Below are 23567 nucleotides of genomic sequence, written 5' to 3'. Positions count from 1 at the left end.
TCAGGCTAGATGATCTGTTCAGGTCCCTCCTGACCCTAGCTACTATGAAACTATGAAACATTGTGGTGCCATCAGCATCAAGTATTGGAGATGTTCCTGATGACTGTGGCTCATAGATTGTCTTCAGAGCATCATAGAAGTTCTTCATATTTTTACTGTCTACACAGGATTGAATCTCATCTGCCTTGTTGCTTAGCCATGAGCTTTCCATGTCTCTTAGTTTTCATTGGACAATCGTTTTGATGTTATTGAAGGCTGCCGCCTTAGAGGCTGAAGTACTGTCTTCTAAGCAGGCCTTATGGAGCCAATGTTTCTCATTCAGTAGTCTCCTTATGTCAATATCGTTTTCATCAAAGCAATCTTGATGTTTACAAATTATGGGACTGAGGGTATTGGATGTAGCTGAGTAAACAGCATCCCTAAAGGATGTCCAGTTTTTCTTGATGTTATTGGAGTTTACATTAATTGTTACTAGTTGTCTCCAAAGTTCTTCAACAAATGCCTGTTTCAGATTCTCCTGTTTTAGTTTGGAGACAGTGAGCTTTTTGGGTGCTTTTTTGCTTTGGGGTCATTTACTAGGATGTATCCAGATATTCAGCTTGGAGACTATAAGTTTGTGGTCAGTCCAGCATTCTGCATTTCTCGTGGACTTTGTCACTCTAACATCCTGTCTGCCTCTTCTCCTGGTGATGATGTAGTCCATGACATTCCACTGCTTGGAGCATGGTTGCATCCAAACATCTTGTGATTTGGCAGATGGAAGACTGTTGGTGATGAGGAGGTAGCACATTTCCTCAGCAGGTGGAGCCTGTTGCTGTTGCGTTTCCCAAGGCCATTTTTTCCAATGACGCCTGGCCATGCCTGGTAATCTGTGCCAATTCTAGCACTGAAGTCACCAAGGATGATGATCTTTCCTGCTTTGACACTTCTGCAATAAGAGACTCCAGATCTCCATGTAATTTGAACTTTATCACATCTGGGTTCGTTATAGTGGATGCATAGGCACTGATGATAGTTGCACAAATTGCCCAGACAGTGGGAGTATCATTAACATGAATCTGTCATTCACTTCATTTGGGAAATTTATACATTTTCTGACTAGCTGTGTTTTGATGGCAAACCCAACACCAGCTTCATGTTGCTTTTCTTTACTATGACCACTCCAAAAGAAGGTGTAGCTGGCTCCTTTTTCAGTGAGTGGTCCTGCTTCAGCTAGACAAGCTTCACTTGGGGCTCTTATCTGAATGTTAAATCTGGTCAGTTATCTCCAACTACGGCTGTTCTCTCTGGTCTGTCTGCTGTTGTACAGTCTGTTAGCATGCGCACATTCCAAGCAGCGATGGTGAGTGGGGTCACCTTTGTCTTTTTTGTATTTTTGTGTGATTCTTGACCACTATAGTTGGATCCCCATCAGCCTCAGACCAGGGTTAAGGTGAAGCAGACAATATTTAGGATGCCTTTTCTAGTTCCTCCCTTATAATAGGGAGATGAGCAGTGTGATCCTAAATAGGGTTGCTCAGTCACTCAGGGGGCTGCTGAATTCCATTGTTGCTTGGGTTTGGTGAAAAGCATCCCTATGCCCTGAGCAGGTCTGCAGCTACAGCTCCCAGTGTATCCACACCTGTTGCATTGCTGCTCATTCATCACCTTAAGACTTGAGTATGTCTGTGAGGGGATATCACAATGTCATGGCTTGCATGTGAGTTAGATTTAAGTCAGGAAAGTTGTGCAGAGTCTCCCTCACTCTCTCATCCAGGCCTCTCTGAATCCAGTGCCACAACAGAGTCATGATGCCTGGAGACATGTATGGATGCAGTGGATGGCCATCAGATCCTGCAGCACCTGAATTGACACTCTACACTGTCCACACAGCTCTTGCCATCTGCCTTCCAGCCAGAAAGTGAGCATATCTGCTTGGCAGCCTGATCTACCAGGCCAGGTGTCAGCCAGGTGTAGCTGTCCACTCTGGTCAACAGTCTAGCCCTGTCCTTACTTTTATTTCAGCATCAGCTTCCCTAGCCTTTCCCCACCAAGGGGCAACCCACAAAGCAGTGGGGTCTGGGGTCTTGTGGTTTGGCCTTGGTGACACTTTAGAGGGGCTGCTCTGCCATGAGCAATCCCACCATTGACCCCAAGCCCCAGTTGGGTGCAATTTTTTGTCATACCAAGGACCTTTATTTTATAGTGTCAACGATTAGAGCATTTAGCAAGGATGTGTGACATCTGGTTCATATCCACACAGGTACAGTGGGAATTTGAATGCAAATCTCCCCATCCAGAATACAATCTGTAACTGCTGAACTTTTGGATAAAAGAGTACCTCTATCACTGGGCAGGCTTGATGATCCCTCCAGTTTTCAAGAGAGTGCTTAGAGAGCTAAATTCAGGAAAGTGTATATACACGTGAATCTTGTGGGGAAAAAAATGGTGTTTTCCTCTTTTTGGAGCTGGGCACCTAGATCTTTTTATATAGGGCCTCAACATTCCCTTCTTGTTCCAGATTTTCTCACTGATTTAAATAACCATGTTGGTTTTGTGAATTCCACCCATAGGAGAATGCTTAAAATCTCACTTGTAGACTAATTCATCAGTCTTTCAACCCCCTGAAAATAAGGAAGGTCACCAGATAACTCCAAAACAATACATTTATCTATGGTTTTTTATTTGGCTGGTAGTATCTGTATCTTTGCTTTGTAATACTGAGTCTTTGATTCTGTGTGAAAAGACCATTTCTGATCAATGTTCTAACAAGATTTCATATTGTTCCCCTTTACTGGACATTGTGTAGTGGGTGATTATTTATTTGATCTTAGATATAATCTTTGTGTATCAAGTCTTTTAAAGTTGATCATCCATGTATACTATTTTCTAGCTTATTTATTTCCTTTTTCAGCCTGGTATTTCATCATCCACCCATTATTAGCTGCCTCCATTATATTTCACACTGCATATGGCATAGTAAAATACTGTTTTTGTGCTTTTCCCTTTCTCTATACTTACAAGACTAATGTATTTTAATAGAGGATTATTTAAGGCCCAGCCTCATATAAGTATGTGAGGGAGATTGGATATGATCCTGATTTTGAAAGAATGGGAACTTTAATTCTATAATCTCAAATGACCAAAAATCAGACTATCAGTGTTCAAAAAGCTATCTATTCTGAAATATGATACACATCATAAGTGAAAGTTTTAATTTTCCAATTTCAGGTCTCTTGGCTTTAGTCCCAGTTCTTCGGAACATGCTCTTTTACTTAAACCAGGGCTGTCCAATTGATGGCTTGCAGGCACATGCAGTCCATGAAGGATTGGTTTGCCACCTCTGGGCTCCCAGCCAGCTGCCACTCCCATCTCTCTGACTACTGAAGGTAGCTGAAAGTGGGGTTGGGACACCTGTGCCCATTGCAGCTGTGGAGGGAAGGGCCCACATGCCAGGTGCAGCAGGGTGGGAGGAAGCACCTATGTGCTCAGTGCAGCAAAAGCTGGGAAGGAACCACATGCCCAATGCAGAGTGGGAGTGCCCGGGAGATCCATACTACCGTAGGCCCTGCAGTATGTGGCCTCCCACTGGTCCACCCTGCCAGGTGTGTGGCCCCCAGCTGCTAAGAATTTGGTCTGTCATGACTTAAACTAAGGTTTGAGTATGTGAAAGAGTTAAAACATCCTTTTGCAAAATCCTCACCAAACCCAGAGAAGGGGGATGATATGAAGGATCATGGGAGACAGGAACAAATGATTGAAGGGAAAAAAAGGCAGCCCAGAAGCAGAAATACACTCTTAAGAATCATTTTGCTTGCAGACTGAACACAGGACACATGACTTGTTCAATTTGATCATAATTCACTTTTTTATAAAATATCTCTGAGCACTTCTAGAGAAGAAGGATGTATTATGTCAGACTTTAAACCTTTTTTGAGGAATTTATTTTTGACCTGCCCAAATGGCCATCTTTCTAGAAATGACTCAGTGAGAGGGGTAGTGAAAAACAGAAAAGACCTAGCTTCCTAAGTTGATTTGTGTGTGCTACAGATTTGAAAATCTTCTGATTATTTCTGAAATGAAAAAGCCTCATAGGAATAGCCCTAACCTTTTCTTCATTCTGTAGTTTCAGTGTAAAATGCCCCTGGGTTCTATCTAATTTTATTCTGTCCTTTTTGTAGTTCAGTTGAGGAACTTGGGAATCTAATGCTAAAGAGCTGTTGGAAATACATTAGTCTAAACACGGCTGTCTCCAGACGACTGGCTCAGACACTCTACTATATTTTACTCTCAACAGACAGGGAATTGGGACACTGTCATTGGCAATAGACAATGTGGTCAATAACTCTTTTTGTCTTTGTTTAATATGAACAAAATGTTCTTACTGTCTGGTTAGCTGAAACCTATTTTTATCTCACCTTTCGCACTATTTATAAATTTCAAGTTGTATAAATTGACACGTTACCATACTATGTGCTTTACCCATTCTTGTTCCTTTTAAAGATTGCTTCTAAGATCTTCTTTGCAAATCTATTCCCTCTTCTTTGAGCCATACTAGTGGCTCCTTATCCATTGTCTTAGATTCAGGTTTCTTGTCTTTACCTTTATGTGTACTCTTCCTGTATATTTAATATCCTCTTTTGTCACAGACATCTTCACTCTTTCTGCCATGCTGTCTCTTATATATGGAAGACCCTTCCTAAAATAGTCCATAATGCTATTATATGGTTTTCGTCTCTTCCCTTCCCCTGCCACTGCTTTCCCTGCTCTAGCTGTGGGAGCAGGATTCAAGACAACCCTCAAATATTTGGATTCGGTAGCTGGAAAATCATAACAAATTCATCAATTTTTCTTATATAGTATCTAACTACTGGGGAGTCATATTATAGTCAGGGTTGTCTTATATTCGATGAAACAGTAATTGTGACACACCTTGGCCCCCAGATACAGCCAGGGGGTGCTGTGACACATACTCCTGGACTGCTATGACACCTTCACATGTGTTTCTAAGCCCCAAACCCCTCTCTGCCATTTACTGCTTCAGCACTGAGAACCAGCTGAGATGTCCCAGGAACCTATTCTCTGGCCTGTGGCATCTCAGCCTTAGCTGTTTCTTCCAGGTCTGACCAGAAATCATCAGAGGGTATTTAGCCAGCTGGAGGAATCACCCTCTTATCCAGTCATGTTCTCAGAAAAGATAAATCCTACCTTCTTTGTAAGAGGCCTGTCTCTGCAGGCAAATACTCTGATATCATACTTACCCTGAGGAGAAGTTGTGAAAGATAACAAAAAGATTAAATAAGATAAAAAATAAGAGCAAACATAAGAAATCAGTAAGCATATGGTGTGATGCAGACAGATATAGGTATAAACAAACAAAATAAAATATCAGAACTATAATGTTACTTATCCCTGCATCTTAGCCCTGAGCTCTAAGAATTCAGCTTCCACTTCTTAGCTCAACAGGTTAGAAAGCAGCTACTGCCTCTGTCCTTGCAGTCAGGGTTTCCTACAAACTCTCATGTCAGCCTGCTAGCTGAGGGACCAAAACACCTTAAGTCCAGGAAACGTTAGACAAACACTTGCCCTCAGGGCGAGGCTTAAATATGGTATCTTATCTGAACATTTACATACATCATCCATTGAATTCTTGGGGACTCTATACTGTGCACGTAACTTCCCAACCCCTGTAAAGTGCATATTTACCAGACTAGCAAACTTGCTTGATCTAATTAAGACCCTGCAAATATTTGCATCTTTTCAGACACGATTACAAATCCAATGCCCTAAAGAAAATGTGTCTCACGTAATTTTTCCACTCTGACAAATGTTCCCTAGGTGCTATTCTTATTGGCCTCTTCCTAGTTTCATAGTGCTTAGGGTCAGAAGGGACCTAAACAGATCATCAGGTCTGACCACCTGCCCTGGGCAGGAATGAGTGCAGAGTCATAACACCTTATCCAAATATCTGTCCAGCCTCCTCTTGAAGACCCCCAAGGTAGGGGAGAGCACCACCTCCCTTGGGAGTCCATTCCAGAGCCTGGCAGCCCTAACTGTAAAATAATGTCTCCTGATGTCCAGCCTGAACCTTCTCTCTAACAATGTGTGGCCGTTATTCCTAGTAACTCCTGGTGGTGCCTGGGGGAACAGAGCCTCACTCAATTCCCGCTGGCCTCGTCTGGTGAGTTTGTAAATGGCTACCAGATCCTCTCTCTGCGTTCTCTTGTGGAGGCTGAATAGATTCAGGCCCTTCAGCCTCTCTTTGTATGGCCTGACCTGTTGCCCTTGACCATGCGAGTGGCCCTCCTCTGGACCCTCTCAATGCTAGCCACATCCCTCTTGAAGTGCGGCGCCCACTTCAAGTGCTTCCTTTGAAATGTAAATTTGTCATGGTCTGGAAGGTCCTGTTTGGTGATTAAACAAGCTTATGTCAGAGGCTAATTCTCAGTGTGTGCATCTACACATGACACTACTTTGCCGTAGCAATGCGCTACAAAAACGTAGCAACAGTGGTCTCAAACTGTGATGCTGCAGCTGTGTTGCCAACGCAACGTGCTCCTTCATAGTGCATTGCTACAGTGATGTAGTGACTGGAAACAATTGTGAGTGGTGCTTAAAAGAAAATACTAAATGACAGCTCAGTAACAAAGGTGCCATAGGGACACATGTAGACGCACCCAGTGATTACTTTTCTTCAGCCATTTAGGCTTTGAGCTTCACCCAGTTGCAAACAGAACTCTTGTTTAGGCAGTGACACTTGAAAGTCATTATCTTGTACAATCCTAGCACTGTTATACCATATAAGAAATACCACAAAGCATATAAACCCAAGGATGAAGCTTAACACCCCAGTCCTTTGTGATTACAAATGCCATATCAGTAAAAGGAACTCGAGAAAACATGCATAACACACCATGACCACCTCAGATTCTAGTAATAAATCAAGCAGCTGAGCATTCTCATTTGACCAGGCAACCACTAGTGATTCTGGATATGGAACAGATACACTGCAGTACCTTTTCATGATGAGAAATTCTACCAATGTGCTTAACCAGAGATATGGGGCTGTACCTGTATGGTGCTGCTTCAAATGCAATCATTGTATGAAATGGTTTGTAATTCTATCCCCAATGTGTTGTGGGGAGGAGGAGAGGGGGTAGATTTACTAAACATTTCCCTCCGGCTTACTTGTCTCTCACCTATTTACTCCAATCTCCTCTGATCTTCCCTGCCACGCATTTGTGTTTTCACAGACCTGCATGTTGCATATTGGCTTAAACTTCTGTTCCACCCAGGAGAGCACGCAAACACCAGCAGACTCTCCCTATGCCTGAAGAAGGGTGTTTGTGCCTGCAAGCTTGTAAAAAACATTTTTTCCAACCATTTCGTTAGTCTAATAAAAGATATCACATTTACCCAAAGAACCTTGTCTCCCTAATGAGTACATATTGTGGAGTCTCCACTGTTGGAAGCTTTGAAGAGCAGGGTTGATAAAACACTTGTCTTGAAAGGTTTAGATAGAGATAATCTTGCTTGAGCAGATGTTTGGACTAGATGACCTGTTGAGGTTCCCGTCAGCTCTATCTTTCTGTGATTTGCTATTGCTGTTAATGGAGGTTAAGAACGCTCAGCTTTCTTTAGGATCAAAATTAGATTTATAAGTCAAATGAGTGGATCATCCTACTCCACCTGTTCCACATTAAGACCTTAAAAATCCCTGTGCCTGGCCAAAAGAGAAATCTGCCTATGCAGAAGAGTGGAAACAATCATACAGCTGCTTCTCAAAGGCCCTGCCAGGCTGCAGTGTGATAGAACATAGCTCTGGAGATTCCTGGTGGGGTTGCTGCTCATGGAGCAGTACAGGTGCTAACATATATACACATGCATGTACATATATATACCACTGCTAACATATATACACGTTGGCATCCTTTAATCTGTGAGAGATGGTGGATATTGCAGCCTACGATGTAGATATTTTGCAGTGTCTCATATCTTAGACTCAGCTACATCTAAGATAATCTAATATATACTGGGAGTCTCTCAAATTAGATGCTGAGAGGAAGAGCACAGAAACATGGCAGGTTGATGAATTAAAAGATGGCTGACCTTTCAAGGTAGAAAATATAGATGGGACTTTAAAGAAAATAGAAAATGGTAAGGGATCCTATACGTTGCATTATGTATTTTAGAAGATGTCAAATACTGACATGACAAGGATGTGACAATTCTCATGAGTAACTAAACAATGAGAGAGTAAGTTTTATTTGTTACAATGCTGACCAACATTTTGTTGAAACACCACCACCACCAAATGGACTGGTTGTCCTAGTGCTATGTTGCTCCTCAATGTATACTGCTGTTCTTGGGAGTTTCTTCTGCACTCATGGTATAGAAAATAGTCCCAAGGGAAGTATTATAAAGAGGCTGTTGCTCCTATAAACACCAACTGTAACATTCTTCCACCTTGCTGCTATGGAAATTAATGGGAGGCGGTACGGAATTTGCTGGTTTAGTAAGAAAAAATGTCTTCAGGTGGAATAGATGCTTTGTAAAATAGAAGACATAATTTATTTAGTGCAGAGTTAGACAGTGAGCAAAATTTTGGGGGGGCCCAGATTAAACGACACATTTAAATGTGTATGTAACATTAAAAGGACAATTAGTTTCTTTCAAGTCAGTAGGTTTACTTGCATGTGTTCTGGTACTCAAGGGAGACAAAATAAATATGAAAGTTCTGATGTTGAACAATACAAAATTATGCAAGCTTTAAACTGTGACAGACCACTAATTATTTTTAAAAAGCACTGTATGTAGTATTAAGGGAAAGTGACAAGAAAATACTAGTTTTTGCTTAGAAATAGAGGTTAACTTCATTGTCCTGTTTATATTTATATCAAGATAGTGCAAACTCTTGGGGGAAGAAAGCATATCTTCAATCCGTGTTTGTACAGCACTTAGAATGATGCAGTCTTGGTCCATGACTGGCACGCTAGACCTTTCTGCAAAAAGTAATAGTAATAATACTTGGAGAATCACGGGTGCTTAGAATGGAGAATTCCAGAAGAATGGTATATTCTATGTTCTATGTTTTCTGGGATTTAATATAAAAAAAAAGCATCTATATTTGTTGCATGCAGGATTTTGTAGGGACCTATACCCCACCCTTATTGGGCTTGAAAAGGGAGGTGGTTAGGGTTAGAAGTTAGCTCAAGCTGATCAGTAGTGCCAAATGGCACCACTGGCTCAGGGCCCAGCTTGGTTCTGCATGATATCGGTGTGATAGCCAATGAAATCAAATGAAAAAAAAATAAGAGCAACACCAATCATAATAATATAAAGCTGCTAACATTTATACACATGGGCATCCTTTCATCTGTGAGAGACGGTGGATATTGCAGCCTATGACGTAGATGCTTTGCGGTATCTCATGTGACTGGATAGTCCAGGCTGAGATTTCCATGATCTGTGGCAATGTTTGCAAATGTATGTGTCATGGTTGGGTGGTTCGGGAGCTGCTTGCTTCCTACGACCTCTTTTCTCCTCAGCTGTTGGAGCCAATTTCTGTCATAGACTTTAATGCCCTGGTGGAGATGATGACACCACTTGTTCTGATGAATAGATATACACACACAAGGAATACATCATTTGTATGATTGATTAGTATTGTGGAGCCCCCTATGGGTTCAACAACTCTAAAAGCCACTCATCAGCTGGGTTTCCAGAGCTGCACACTAACCAACAGGCCGAAGCTCTGCTCTTCTCCCTCCTTACTTCACAGAGAGGCACACAAAATAAGGCTTCTTCACAAATAGGCACTAGGTCCTGGAAGAGTACAACAGCTGCTCTCACAAGGCAGTCAGACTCAGGTCTTACCATTACATGGAGATCCCCAGATCTCCATGGATGAGCAAGGACAGGAATGAGGACAGCAGAAGGCCGAAACGTGGAGGTTGTCCCTCTCTCAAAATAACAAATGTCCCTGCCTGTTCTTGCATCACAAGGCACAAATAAAATTCCTCGCCACACACAGAGTCCCCTCACACAGGTCTCTTGCCCCAGCTCCTTTTATAGTTCCACATACTTCATATCACTCCATTCAATGTTGTCCAACCAAATCATGTCTGCCACTTGTCACTTATAGCAGTTAGTTACAATCCTGCTGTCAATCAAGGTGACTGCTTGCATTTGCCTGGGGATTTCCCATCAACTTAACTGCACATGCTCTCACTTTCCTGAGTGGTTCAAATACATTAAAAGGTCATCTTCTTCTAGAGGCTTCTGAGATGGTTAGTTGTGCATGCTCCAGGGACTTCTATTACTACATAGTTAACCATACAATTGCTGGATTAAATTTCTCAAACTGCATATTCAACCAAAAATTTAAAAACCAAAAACCAAAAGGAAGATAAGTTACTGGAACTGCTGTTTTCAAGATTCTGCCCTTGCAGAGTTTTGAAAATACTATGCTCTGTTGCAATATTCACATAAGAGCTGTTGGACCCCAATCAGACTCTTATATTTGTGGTTGGCATTAAGTTGCATTTAGCGGAGCTGCTCACATCTATGAATAATGCCTCGTGATGTCTCCTACAATGAATCACAAGGTTATTAACCTTGGAGCATGGAATTTATCAAGGATCATTGTAGGAGGAAAAAAATCAATGGTAGACTTCCATGCACTACCAACGAATAAAGCTCCATCAATGAGAGGTCCTAAAACAATGTCACTATAGTAGATTTTCAAAATACGATGGTGTGTTTCAGGTGGGGGGCCAGTTCTACTAGGTTTTTTGGGATTGTCTCCTTCTTAGTTAGATTAAAATAAGTGGTGGTATTTCCCAAAATGCCACCTTTTTGATACCAGAATGTGTTATCACAGTATATTGTGCAGACTTCCCTTCTCACTCGTCTTTCTTACATGAGGAATAGATAGTAAATGATGTTGACATTTAACTCAAATGCCCAGTGACAAAAATGTAACACCTCACTGAGATAAATGGGGCAGTTTACATGTCTGTGCTATTGTTCCATGTTCTCTGCATATTTATATGGATATCTCTACATGGGTTATACTCCATCATAATTTGGTTTTCTTCACAACTATAACCGCTGAAGACATTTTTCCCCCCCAATGAAACCTGTGATTCTTCAGAATTAGATACTAGTTTATTCTAGATACCTGTGGTACTGCCTGGTTTCAAGGATTTTTTAAAATGAAATAGTAGTGGCTCTTTATCTTTAAAAGCACAGAGATTGTCTCATTAATATATGTGTATGGTCTATGGCTTCTACTGGAAGTCTTAAAAGAAAAATACAAACATGTTTTGTTAAAAACAATGGCTTTCCATTGTTTGGTTCCTGTTTCCATCTCTGCCAGTTCTGAAGCACTAAACGCCACTTCCATCTGGAAAAGCAGACAGGCAGTATCCCTTTGAAACCAGAATTCTCACTTTATAAATAATAGCAGTGAACAGATGCTTCCAAGGTTGCTTTTTTAGTATTCACTTCTTCTCTTACACTATATTTAGAAACTTTGCCAGTCAAAGGAGTGAGTGATTTCATTTTGGAATTCCTGTTGCCCAATATTTATATTGCTCACTGTCACCACAACACCTGATAGAGTTATAGTTGTGGAAGAAGAGCAATCATTATTGTTGAATATGTATTATTACATTTTTTTATCACTCTGTTTTTAGCCTGGGAGCAACAATACAGTTCTCCTGTGATGAAGACTATGTGCTTCAGGGTTCCAAAAGTATCACTTGTCAGAGGATAGCTGAAGTTTTTGCTGCATGGAGTGATCACAGACCTGTGTGTAAAGGTAAAGATACTTTCTTTTACTAGTATTAAGACTTAATAGTTTTCACAGTTCTTGTACCATGTTATTTTGCCCTTGAAATCTAATGATATTACAGTGACATGCATTTAAATATAAACAGTGTTTTTTCCACATTTCCTTACTTCCTTAATGAGGAAGGGGTCACTTTTCATAATGGATTTGGTTTAACTTGGGTGTTATGTACATCATTTGCTTATCTGTTTCTTGGATGACATCTGATAAAATGAACTGGTGATCTCAATTACCTTCATTTCTTTGAGTTGGAGCCTCCTTCAATACTTGACAGACTGATGGAAAGAATTAATTATAGTAAACATTTAAAGTGACAGCAATTAAGTGACTTATGCTAGAAAGGACAGGCTTCAAATTGGCAGTTATTTTGTATGCAATCAGTAGTTCATAATGAATTAGCATTGCCGATTTCAAGAAAGAACTTCATGAATATTTGAAATCCAAAAAGAAAGACTAGGTTTTTAAACATCTGATGGAAAGGTTAGAGGTGAGAATTTGGATTCTTTCTTGAACTCTGCAGCCCATAATAAAAGAATGTTTCAAATTTAAGCATTTTGGGTCAATGGGAAAGTGAACATTAATTGGGATATTTTGTTAGATAGCCACACTTTGCAAAGTATGTATTCTATTAGATTATATAATTTTATAAATTGCCAGGAAACTTAAACGACAGTATTGGCAAGAAAAGAGCATTGCATCTGGTACCTTATTTTGTCACTGTTCCAATGCCAGTTGTATGTTATTATTGTCACTTTTCTTTTACACTGAGAATCGATGCTAAAATTTAGTCAAATGTTATCAACAGCAGTGTTATAAACATCTGATGCATGTATGCCATTTAGGAAGTTCCAAAAGGTATTACCAATTAGCTAGCTTTTCAGTTAGATGGCCTTCAGTAACTGTTGGCAAATACATTTTTTCCCATTTCTGAGTGGTTTGTCTTCTGAAGCAGAGCAATAGATTCCTAAGGAAATTAGTATGAATTTAACAAATATAACAGTATAAAAGGAAACCAATACATGGGATTCATCCTTGAAATTCCAGAAATGGAATTGCAGTTCAGTCAGTTCATAAATTTTTGAATAGTAATGCAAAATGAAGAGGGAGCTTAACTGCCAAGGTAAACTATAGTTAAGCTAAAAGGTACAAAAGACGATGATTGTTTTGAAGGTTAGCAATGATGATCATCCCTGCATCTATATATAGTAATCATATTAATGAAATATCTCATAAGACACCATTAACGAACTCATGGATAGAATATGTAATTGATAACCTGATAGACAGTGTCATTCATTCACTTCTTTATGTTTGACTACTTAGTTAAAGTAGTACATTCTTTACGCAGAACAGGTGATGCATATTAAAAAAGTTATTAGCAATTAATATAGAGGCATATGGTGAAAAGACAAATAAACAGATGGTATAGACATGGCAGTTTGTCAAATAGTACATACTTTATAGTTTTCATTAGTTGCATTAAAAGCACTGATTTAAATGCCTTTGACATGATTTTATTTGTCCTTTTTATTAATGAGCAGATTTTATTAGACAAACTTATTAAAGACTCAAGAATGTAGACTTAATTTTTGCATACACTAATGATGATTGACAGCTTGACATCTTATGCATGAGGTGTAGAAAGAGATACTCCAAAGGATTAGTTAGAAGGTGCATCTGATGCTCTTTTTTGAGATTTCACCCAGCATCATTTTATGTCTTCCCTAGATATCAGCCCTATGAGTGTTTTCATTCATTTATATAAATGATCTATTTGAAAAAGCAGCTGAATTACACTTTTGAAAAATGGCAATTTGAATATCAACACTTAGTTACATTAATGTTCTGGGGTTGCACTGCAAAATTTTAAATTGGAAGTTACTGATTCTATTAGATGCATTTGATTCAGCAACATAAATCCTCACAACTTGTTCTCACAGGACAGATGAGTGGCTGAGTATAAATCTTCCTGCCAGAAATGAAAGATTAACTCACTTTAGGAGTTATCATATAATACCAGCTGGAACTGGCATAGGATCATATTCATGAAAAAGAAAGTTGGAATGAGTCTGAAGCATTTCTGCAGCAGAAATAAAATAGAACTCTGGAAAACGAATGTGACACATCACTTGCAAAATGAAGGCAAATATTGCAGATTATGAACTTTGTTTAGTCCTTAAGGGAAATATAATTTTAAAGTTAATATTTTCATAAGGAGGGGGGCATGAAGATGACTAATTTCAGAACCTGTTTGCCTCTGACAGGCCTCTGAGGAAGTGGTAAAGTTTATTGGAAGTCTTGATAACAGTGAATAACAACCAATAGCATAGCTAGGGTTGGATAAACAGGGTTCCAGTCCTGGGTGCTGATTTGAAAGAGGATACCAGGATGGCATCTCCTGGGATACTGGGAGAAAGATAAGGTGAAACTGGAACTTGAAGGGAAGTATGAATTGAAATATTGTTCTTCAGTATTTCATTGCAGTATGAAAGCATATTCAGCCTCTTTATCGTATGGATATTTTTTTTTTATGGATACTGGCCAAATTTTAAATCTTTCCAAGATAAGATCCTTGATGTGAACTTTACCCTCTCCAAATTTTGGTGATTTTTACATACAAGCTTTTGACACCAACCCATATCTGCTATTAATGAACAATATAGTGTTCTCCTACACTTTTTTTCAAGGCACTACTGTATTAAAGAGCTGCAACTCTTGAATGATGTATCACATAGAATATATTTTCATCTGAAATCTGGATGCATAGTCTTGCATACAAACAGTAATTCTGGAAATCATAAGATCTGTGGGGATGTTCAAATCTGAAAGGACCTAGCCTGACATTATAAAATAAAGCAGTTTTGGTCATCAATACCTCTTGGAATTTCAAGAGCTGTTCAGGATTAAAGAACATCTCTCGATCTTACAGACCGTTTTGTCTGAGTTTCAAGAAATGCATGTACTAACAGAGAACTCCTCCACCCCCCACATCTATTACACCATAACAGCCATATGTATTATGATCACCTCACCCTGATCTGGATTGAACCTTTGTCAACCTGGTTAAGTCCAACTCTTAATTGGGGCCAAACACTGGGAAACCACATATTGGGTATGTCTATAGGCTCATTAATGTGCTGTAAGAACTGTGCATTAAATTTAGCACTTGCAAAAGGAAGTACTAAATAAATGTGCAGTAGGCTGCCCTACTGCACATTACCATGATAGCACATTTTTTGTGATGGTTAATGTGCAGTAGACTAATACTACTGCACTTTAACATAATAGTACAGTTTTTACTGTGACACTGTAAAGCACAGACAATTAGTCTACTGTGCATTAAGCATCTTGTGTAGACATGCCCACAGTATACCGATGTGGTTCAGAAAGAGATCTGTGTGTAGTTTGCATACTAATGACAGATGATCTTACTAACTCCCTTTATCCTCACAAATATCTTGAATAAGAAAACAATAATGAAGAGCCTTATATAATGCTACATGAGTATATCTTAGGCAGAAAAGCAATTGCCTCAACCTGGGAATTTGGAGGAGGGAATAATAGCCCATTGCAAATGGTCTTTCTGCAGAAAAGAACCAGAGATAAGTTAGCAAACTTCCTAGAAAAGTACTCTCATGATAATCTACCCAACAAATAACTATCAAAAACACAAAGATAAATCCATGGTTGCTGAAATGACTAGAATGAGGTACTGGGTTCTTGAATAAAGACCTAATTATGAATCTTTTTTAGAAAGGTTAAATTCCTTTTAGATATCATGTCTTTTAATTAAAATATTTAATGGATTGCCATTGCTAACCTGTCTTTTGTGTTAATTTTTCAGAACAATAATGAATCAAACTTTTGACTTAGATTTGGTGTTTGAGGTGCTGACATTAATAACAAAGAAATTGTTTTTCTATGAAAGTTTTGATTTGGGTACTTTCCTTCAGTTACAGATGTTCAAAGATTATTCCAGATTAGCATTTCTGTTCTTGTTGTTTTGTCTAGCAGCTCTGCTTGGCAGTCTTATTTGCTGATTTTCTGAGTTTAGAGTTTCAAAAGACAGACAGTAACACGTGTGCTTGATACTTCATTATGGTTTTCTTGTTGTTATTCCTTATCCTCTAATCTATTTTCCCCATGTATGTATTCTGGTAATATATCAGTTTGTTCATTCTGTTGCTTTATGGAATCAGTGGTATATAGGGCACTCACTGAATGACTGGAGGGGGAGAGGGGAGCACCATTATGCTTCCCCCACTCACCCCCACTCCCACATACACTATTTAGTGCAGCACTGCACTGCTCAGGTCCTGTGGCTGGGCAGAGGCAGTGTAGGGCTTCCCTCACTGCTTCAAACCCTCTTGGATCAGAGGGGGTGGAGGGAGGTGGAAGGTCTTCTCACTTTCTTCACCACTCCTACCCTCCAGATACACTGATTGATGCAGTACAGCACTGCCTAGTCCAGCTCCTATGGCCAGACAGGAGAAGAGCATAATTTCTCTGCTGCAGTAAAGACTCCTGGCAGGAGGGGTATCTTGGCACTCCTTCATAGTTGGTGCCTGGGAGGCGCCTGTCCTAGCTGCCTGCGGAGGGTTTGGGATTGAGAGTATGGTTGGGGGTAGAAAGGTAAAAAAGGTTTATTGACTTAACAAAAACACAACTACGCATAGTAACAAGACAAACAATGACAGACAAAAGCAATTTGCGTTGGCAACTTATCGGCAGTCCCCTTTGATGCCTGATACACAGCAAGTTTCTCTTTCCACAAAGTTCAGCAAAGTCAGGTGTCCCCAATCAGCGCTATCCAAGGGGTACTGGGAAGGGCCCTGGAATGTAGTTCTTAGGCTCCTCGAGGTCCACGGGCCCACTGATCCAGGCAACAGCTAACTAATCCTTTCCACAGAGCTGTATCTTCCTTCAGAATGATTTCCGGATATTCCAGCCAATTTAAAACTTCTGAATGGTTCTGATAACGTACAACCGCTTAGATTCCTTTTACTTCAACTATCCTTAGACTGACCAATAGCAGTACAAGCCTTGCATTCCTTTGATAAGGTAATTTTAACTATGCCACAGGGCCTTAGTACTTTAAGGCTTTGCTAAATTTACTAGGCTTTACTTTATACAAGGCCTCACTACATCTTAAACTTCAATTAGGCTTTTAGCAACAACATATAGCTTAATATCTAAACAAATACAGAAAAACACTTAGTCTAATCTTCATAGAGCCTTCAGAAACCCCCCAAAGAAGCTGGAGGGTGACCCTCTGCAGCAATGAAAAAGGCAAGCAACAAGCAACAGAGTAGGCTCCTGCAGCAATCAGCATGAACCAAGCACAAAGCTCAGGGACTCCATCCGATGACAATCAGCTGCAGAATAAGGGACAGGACTAAGTCTCCTCTGGGGCAGTCAGTGGCAGAGGGTCAGCAGCACAGGCAGCTCCCAGGGGGTGTTGCTCCAAACCCCTACTCCAGATGACTGTCCAGGCACCCCACACACCTCACAGCTTGCTAATCCCGCTCCGAGCGCTGGCCTGCACCCCGAGCTCCCAGGGATCATCATCCTGGTGCTGTGCTGCTCCTCAGGATCCCAGTGCCTTGCCTGCTGCTGTCCCACATCCCCAGGGAAGGTGAGGGGTTTCCTCAACTCACTGGCCCAGCTCCCTGTTCTGGATAAGGATGCTGCCTGCACTCCTGGCCGCTACCTCTTCTCCACAGTGGAGTGGGGGACTGACTGCCACCCCTAGCCTCCAGGATGCCTGGCACATCCAGCACACTGCAATGGGGCCTTGGGGCACCAGCTGTCTGCCCCAAGCCCTGGCGGCTGCTCCCTCCCTGCTGCAGGGCTGGAGGCACGGCTGACTGCCACTGCCTTCTTCTCCCAGGGCCTTTGAGGCTCTTCAGAGGGGGCTCTCTGCTCCCTCTGCTGGGTCAGCTCACCCCCGCTCTTCTTAGGCCTCCTGCATCATTCCCCAAAGTCACTGTAAGCAGCTCCCACACGCCAGTTCGGCTGCTGCTTTTATCCCCTCCGGCAGTCCCTCCCTGGCTTGCAAACCAGCCAACCAGGGCTCAGGGTGGCGGGGCCCCCAACCCCAACCATCCCACCTCCATGCAAATGAGGGGATTGAAAACCCCTTCTTTCAATTGGCTTTTCCTTTTCCATAGGGCAGGTCTCCCCTGCTCCACCCTTGGGGTCGCCCAGAGTTCACCCGCACTGTTTCTAGCCCAGGGTAAGTATCTCAAGCCAATCTGGTGAGCCCACACTGGCAGTCTGTTACAAAGTATAGTCTATGCTAAAAAAACCCCTGTAGCTAAAGTACAAAAAAAGAACCAAAAAAGGACAAGTACGATTTTGTTCTCCTTGTTTGTATATTGAACATTGAAAATCTGCTCCAGCACAGTAATGATCTTCATCCATGTTTCAGTTTCCATATTCATGTTAACTTAGCAGCTGTTCAGCTTTAAACTTGGTTATAACCCTTTAAGGTGCGTCCACACATGCAGGCATGTGTGCTTTCTGAATTGTGCAGCACCCCAGCAGAAAAGCTTTTAGCAGCTCACATAGGAGTGGCACAAATTTGAGCCAGGGATTTTTGCTTCAGCGCACGTGCCCAGACATGCATTCTGGTATGGGCCAAGTTGTGCCACTTGGGGCAAAATAACACTGCCCAACTACTCCCAGATCTTCAGATGGGGGAGCTAGAGCCTGAAGCCATCACCTGTGCTGGCCCCAGCAGTATAAAAATCTGCCCTGTGCTGGCCCCACAGAATAAAAAGCTGCCCTGGCAAGTAGCTCAGGGCTACTTACTCTCACAAGCTTCTGGGACCTGGCCAATTGGTATCTGGGGACACTAGTCCCTGTGCTAGCTGGACTGCTGAAGTATCCCTAACCAAGAGTTCCCTGCACCCTCTACCCACTACAGCAGTCTGACAGTGCGGGGCTACTGCCTGGCTGTGACCTGCTGCCACCTGTGACAGCATGTGGCCCCACTGCTGCATGCCTGCCAGACCTGGATGGGGATGGCACAGCCACAGCAGAGGCATCTGCACCTCTGGGCCAGCTGCCAGTGGGCTGTGGCTGCATAGTTGGCCTTTGTGTGGCACCACCCTGCCATTTGGGCGGCTATTACCTGAAAGATGTTCTGGGTATGGTGGCCTGCTTTGAACTGTTAAAGCATGCCCACCTGGCCCCAAGTGACCAGGAGGTCAGCCACCTCCAGCTGGGTCCCAGGTGCAAAATCTCTGATAAAAAAATAAATAAATCCCAAATTCACTGTTCAAAATACCCACAAATCCATGTTCTTCCACAATTAAAACAATAACAACAAAAAAAACCCTATATATATCTAGAGAGAGAGAGAGTTTCATAGTTTCATAGTAGCTAGGGTCAGGAGGGACCTGAACAGATCATCTAGCCTGCCCCCCTACCACAGGCAGGAATGAATGCTGGGTTCGCAAGACCCCAGACAGGTGATCACCCAACCTTCTCTTGAATTTGCCCAAGGTAAGGGCGAGGACCACTTCTCTGGGAAGTTGGTTCCAGATTTTGGCCACCCTAACTGTAAAATATTGCCTTCTGATCTCTAACCTAAACCTATTCTCCATCAGCTTATGACCATTGTTCCTTGTCACCCCAGGTGGTGAGAGACATCAGTTGGACAATGTTTTATTGATATATTTACAATTTTAAAGCAATTTGGAAGCCTACCAGTGTCTCTATTATCATAATAAAATAAATTATATATATCTATATGTTTTGATGTTTGCTTTTTGTTTTCTTTTCATAGAAAAGTTAGAGCTCCCCCTGACCACTTCAGTAACTAGGATGTGGGGACAGCTGCTCTTGAAGCCACAGCTCCTGCCAGCAGACCTCATCCTGTCTGGCAGCTGGGCACAGTGGGTGTGTAATGGGGAGATGTGCGGGTCTCCAGGTGCAGAATAGGAAGGTGTGTGGGGGAATGTGTGGATGGGTGTGGAGAGATGTGGGGGGGGGCATGGGGCATGTGTGTAGGTGTGTGGGGATTGTGGGGGAACTGTGTGGGGGTGCTGCTCAGGAGGGGTGGGCCCTCAGCCCCCCCCCGGGGAACAACCCCCCAACACAGCACATGGACTGGTTCCTCCCACAGGACCACAGCCCCCCTTCATGGCCCACATGCCCCCCCTGCAGGGCCCTCATGAGCCCCCCACATGACCCACAGCTCACCTGCAGCAGCAGCACCAGTCATCGGGGCTCTTGGGGCCCTCCTGGCACAGCCTCCCCCACGCAGTGCGTGGCAGTGCAGCTCGCTTCCAGCCACCTAGTGCCTGCTGCTGCCTGTGCCAAATTCTGCAGCCTGGCCCAGCTCAGCACAGGGCCATGCACTTTTGGGCAGCTCTGGGCTGCTTGGGTTGTCACCTGGGCCCCTGCGCCACTCACCCATTGCACCAGGCTGGGTCCTGCATGCACAGGCCCCATGCTCCATTGGGCTAGGACTGTGCATGCAGGATCTAGCCTGGCATGACAGGAAGCCCCTGTGAGTTGTGCGGGGCCCTGGGTCACAGCTCAAGCAACTCAGAGCTACCTGAAGGCACATGGTCGCATGCTGATCCAGGGCCATGTGATATGGCAAGGCAGCGCTGGGTGCCAGGTGGCCGGGGCTGAGTCACACTGCCCTACACCATGCAGGGGGCCTGTGCTAGGAGTCCCTGAGTGCCCCAATGGCTGCTGCTACTGTGGGTGAGCTGTAGGCTGTGGGGGTGGGGGGTGGGAGGGTATGTGGGCTGTGCAGGGGGCAGGTAAGGGACCCACCCCTCCTGAGCTGCCCCCACTGCAGGCCTCAAACTGCTTTGAGACACAGCAAGAGGCACATGTAGACTCATCTGGATGCACCCTTAGAGTTATAACAGTCCAGCGTTTAAAAAGGCTGTGCAACAACACAAATAATATCTGGTTTTATTTATTTTTGTTTTGCAAATGTATCATAATACTCTTTTTATATGTTAATTTCTGAACTTTGCTATACTTCATGTAGCAAAAGGTTTGAGCTTTGTCCCCCAAAGAGCTTCTAGTGGGCAGTGTGTTTGACTTATTTCACATTGGCACCAAATGTATGAACATAATAAAATATTTAGCTAGAATAAAGTAACATTATATTTTACCTGAACCAACAATGGGAAATGAATTCCAAGTTCAAGCATCTACTCAATTCTATATTGGCCTTTTGTGTATTGTAATTCATGTTATCTATAATGAAATAGATGTTATACAATCCGTGAAACACGCAGGGACAATCTTAACGCTTCTTTTCGGTTGTTCGGTCAGAATAAAGTCAAGCTTCCAATATCACGTTACAAAGCGTGCGTGCATGTGTGTGTGTGTGTGTGTAATTTCACCAAAACACTGGATTTTGATTTTTCACCAAATAATTTCAAGGTAAATATATATAAACTAAATATGTTTACCTTGAAATTATTTGGTGAAAAATCCTTGTAAATTTCTAATTATCCTCTGTCCTTATATGATAGAATTAAGTCATTCTTCATTTTTTTTTTCTAATGCGGGGAGGGCATGTGGGCATCTTCCAGTTAAGACACGGAAGTAACCCAGGACCTCTTCCCAAAAACCATTATAAACCTACATTTCCTTTATTGAATCTATGTATTTATTAGATTTATATGGTAACTTTCCCAAAAAAAGGTTCAGGGTGGCTTACCGTAAAAGAAAAAGAAATATAGAAACAGGATAAAATAGGTATGAAATCCAGTTAAACTCAATGGGATTATTTATATAAGTAATAATTCTGCACTTGAATAAACGCTTGAAGAATAGTCTTCCAAAAAGTATTCCCACATATGTGGTCATAGCAGCACTTGGAAATAGCCATAAAAGATTAGATTAGTGATCCATCTAGTGCTGTGACTGACAGTGGCCCATTATTTTTTTTCTCTCATGATAGACAATTAGTGCCTTACCTCTTCTCTGTATTATGAAGCTCTATTCTTTATTTTAATTTTAAAAAATGCTTCCTAATGGAACTGTTAATATTCAGATAGCTACATAAAAAGTCTATCCTTATTGGAATCATAAACTCTTAATCCATCTGATCTCTTCTGGTGCTAAATTTACAAGTGTTAAAACTGTAGCCATTTTTGTTCAATTTTGATGTCCTTGATAGTATAATAAAATGTTAGCATTGTCTCCTAAGTGACTTTCCCCTACCCTTCATTTTGTCTTTTTCTTTTCTAGCTTGTCTTCTCTTTAAATCAAACAATCCCTAATATTTTCAGTGATGCCCATGTCTAGTTCCTTTAAGGATATAGTTATTTAGAGTCTAGCACTGATTCTGAACTGCGGTGCCACCGTGTGTGAGGAAGTAAATAGTTTCTTACCCATTTAAGCACCCTCCACCTGCCCCAGCTCTTCCAGCAGCATGTGCAGCTGCTTGTCTGGGGACTGTTTCTTTCCCCTGCCCTTCCCTGCCCCCAGGCAGCCCCAATGCTGGACCCCCCTCTCTCGTGCTCCCAGCAGCACGTTCTGCTGGGAGCAGGTTGCTGGGCAAACACAAGGACAAAGACACACTTTGTAGCCTGGCTCATCATCTCCACTCTTCCCGGGCTCCACTGGATGGGGCCATGAGGGTGGCTGTAAGCATAAAGACCCTGCAGGTGCAATGGACCAGTGGTAGAGAGGAGGCAGACAATGGAAAGAGCAGGGTGGGACAAGGTTAGGTTCTGCCCTTGCTACCCTTAAGTGGCATCAGCTAGGTCATTGACTATCAACTTTTTATAGCCTCAAGGTCCCGCTCCATATCTTTTCTGAATTTAGATATCATAGAATCATAGAATCATAGAAGTAGAGTTGGAAGGGACCTTGTAGATCTTCAAGTCCGACCCCCTGCCTGGGCAGGAGGGAAACTGGGCTCAAGTGACCCCAGCCAGATAGGCATCAATCCGCTTCTTAAAGACCCCCAGGGTAGGAGCCAGCACCACTTCCCTTGGAAGTTGGTTCCAGATCCTAGCTGCCCTTACTGTGAAGTAGTTCCTACAGATGGCTAATCTAAACCTACTCTCCAACAACTTGTGGCTGTTATTCCTTGTTATCCCGGGGGGCGCTAGGAGAAACAAGGTCTCCCCCAAACCCTTCTGGTCCCCCCTAGTGAGTTTATAGACGGTCACCAGTCCTCCCTCAGCCTTCTCTTGTGAAGGCTGAATAGGTTCAGGTCCCATAGCCTCTCATTGTAGGGTCTGCCCTGCTGTCCCTGGGTCATGTGGGTGGCCCTCCTCTGGACCCTCTCAATGTTGTCCACATACCTCTTGAAGTTGGGTGCCCAGAACTGGACACAGTACTCCAGCTGTGGCCTGAGCAGTGTGGCATAGAGAGGGAGGATCACCTCCTTGGCCCTACTTGAGATGCACCTGTGGATGCACGATAGGGTCCGGTTAGCCCTGCCGACCGTGACCTCGCATTGTCGGCCCATGTTCATCTTGGAGTCAATGATGACTCCAAGATCTCTTTCTGCCTCCGTTCTCTCAAGAAGGGAGTTTTCCATCTTATAAGTGTGCTGCTGGTTACTACTTCCCAAGTGCAGCACCCTGCACTTGTCCGTATTGAAACGCATCCTGTTTTTGTTAGCCCACCCTTGCAACCTATCCAGGTCTTTCTGCAGTCTTTCCCTCCCTACTAGCATGCCCACCTCACCCCAAATTTTGGTATCATCAGCAAATTTGAACAGGTTGCTTTTCACCCCGTC

The 23567-nt window shown here is 42.5% G+C and overlaps 1 protein-coding gene across 3 annotated transcripts in view; it reads left to right on the top strand.

Annotated features, from left to right (window-relative positions):
• CSMD3 (CUB and Sushi multiple domains 3) overlaps positions 1 to 23567 on the top strand; it is a 1313655-nt gene that overhangs the window by 570702 nt on the left and 719386 nt on the right. For all 3 annotated transcript variants that reach the window (XM_025197227.1, XM_006018073.3, XM_006018072.3), the window contains one exon: positions 11679 to 11803. In XM_025197227.1, the coding sequence (XP_025053012.1) occupies positions 11679 to 11803 (125 nt within the window). The remainder of the gene's footprint in view (positions 1 to 11678; positions 11804 to 23567) is intronic.

Source organism: Alligator sinensis, unplaced genomic scaffold (assembly GCF_000455745.1).
Source record: "Alligator sinensis unplaced genomic scaffold, ASM45574v1 scaffold112_1, whole genome shotgun sequence".
Taxonomy (NCBI): Eukaryota; Metazoa; Chordata; order Crocodylia; family Alligatoridae; genus Alligator; species Alligator sinensis.
The sequence above is the reverse complement of the archived record's forward strand: the minus strand, read 5'-3'. Positions and strand labels throughout refer to the sequence as shown.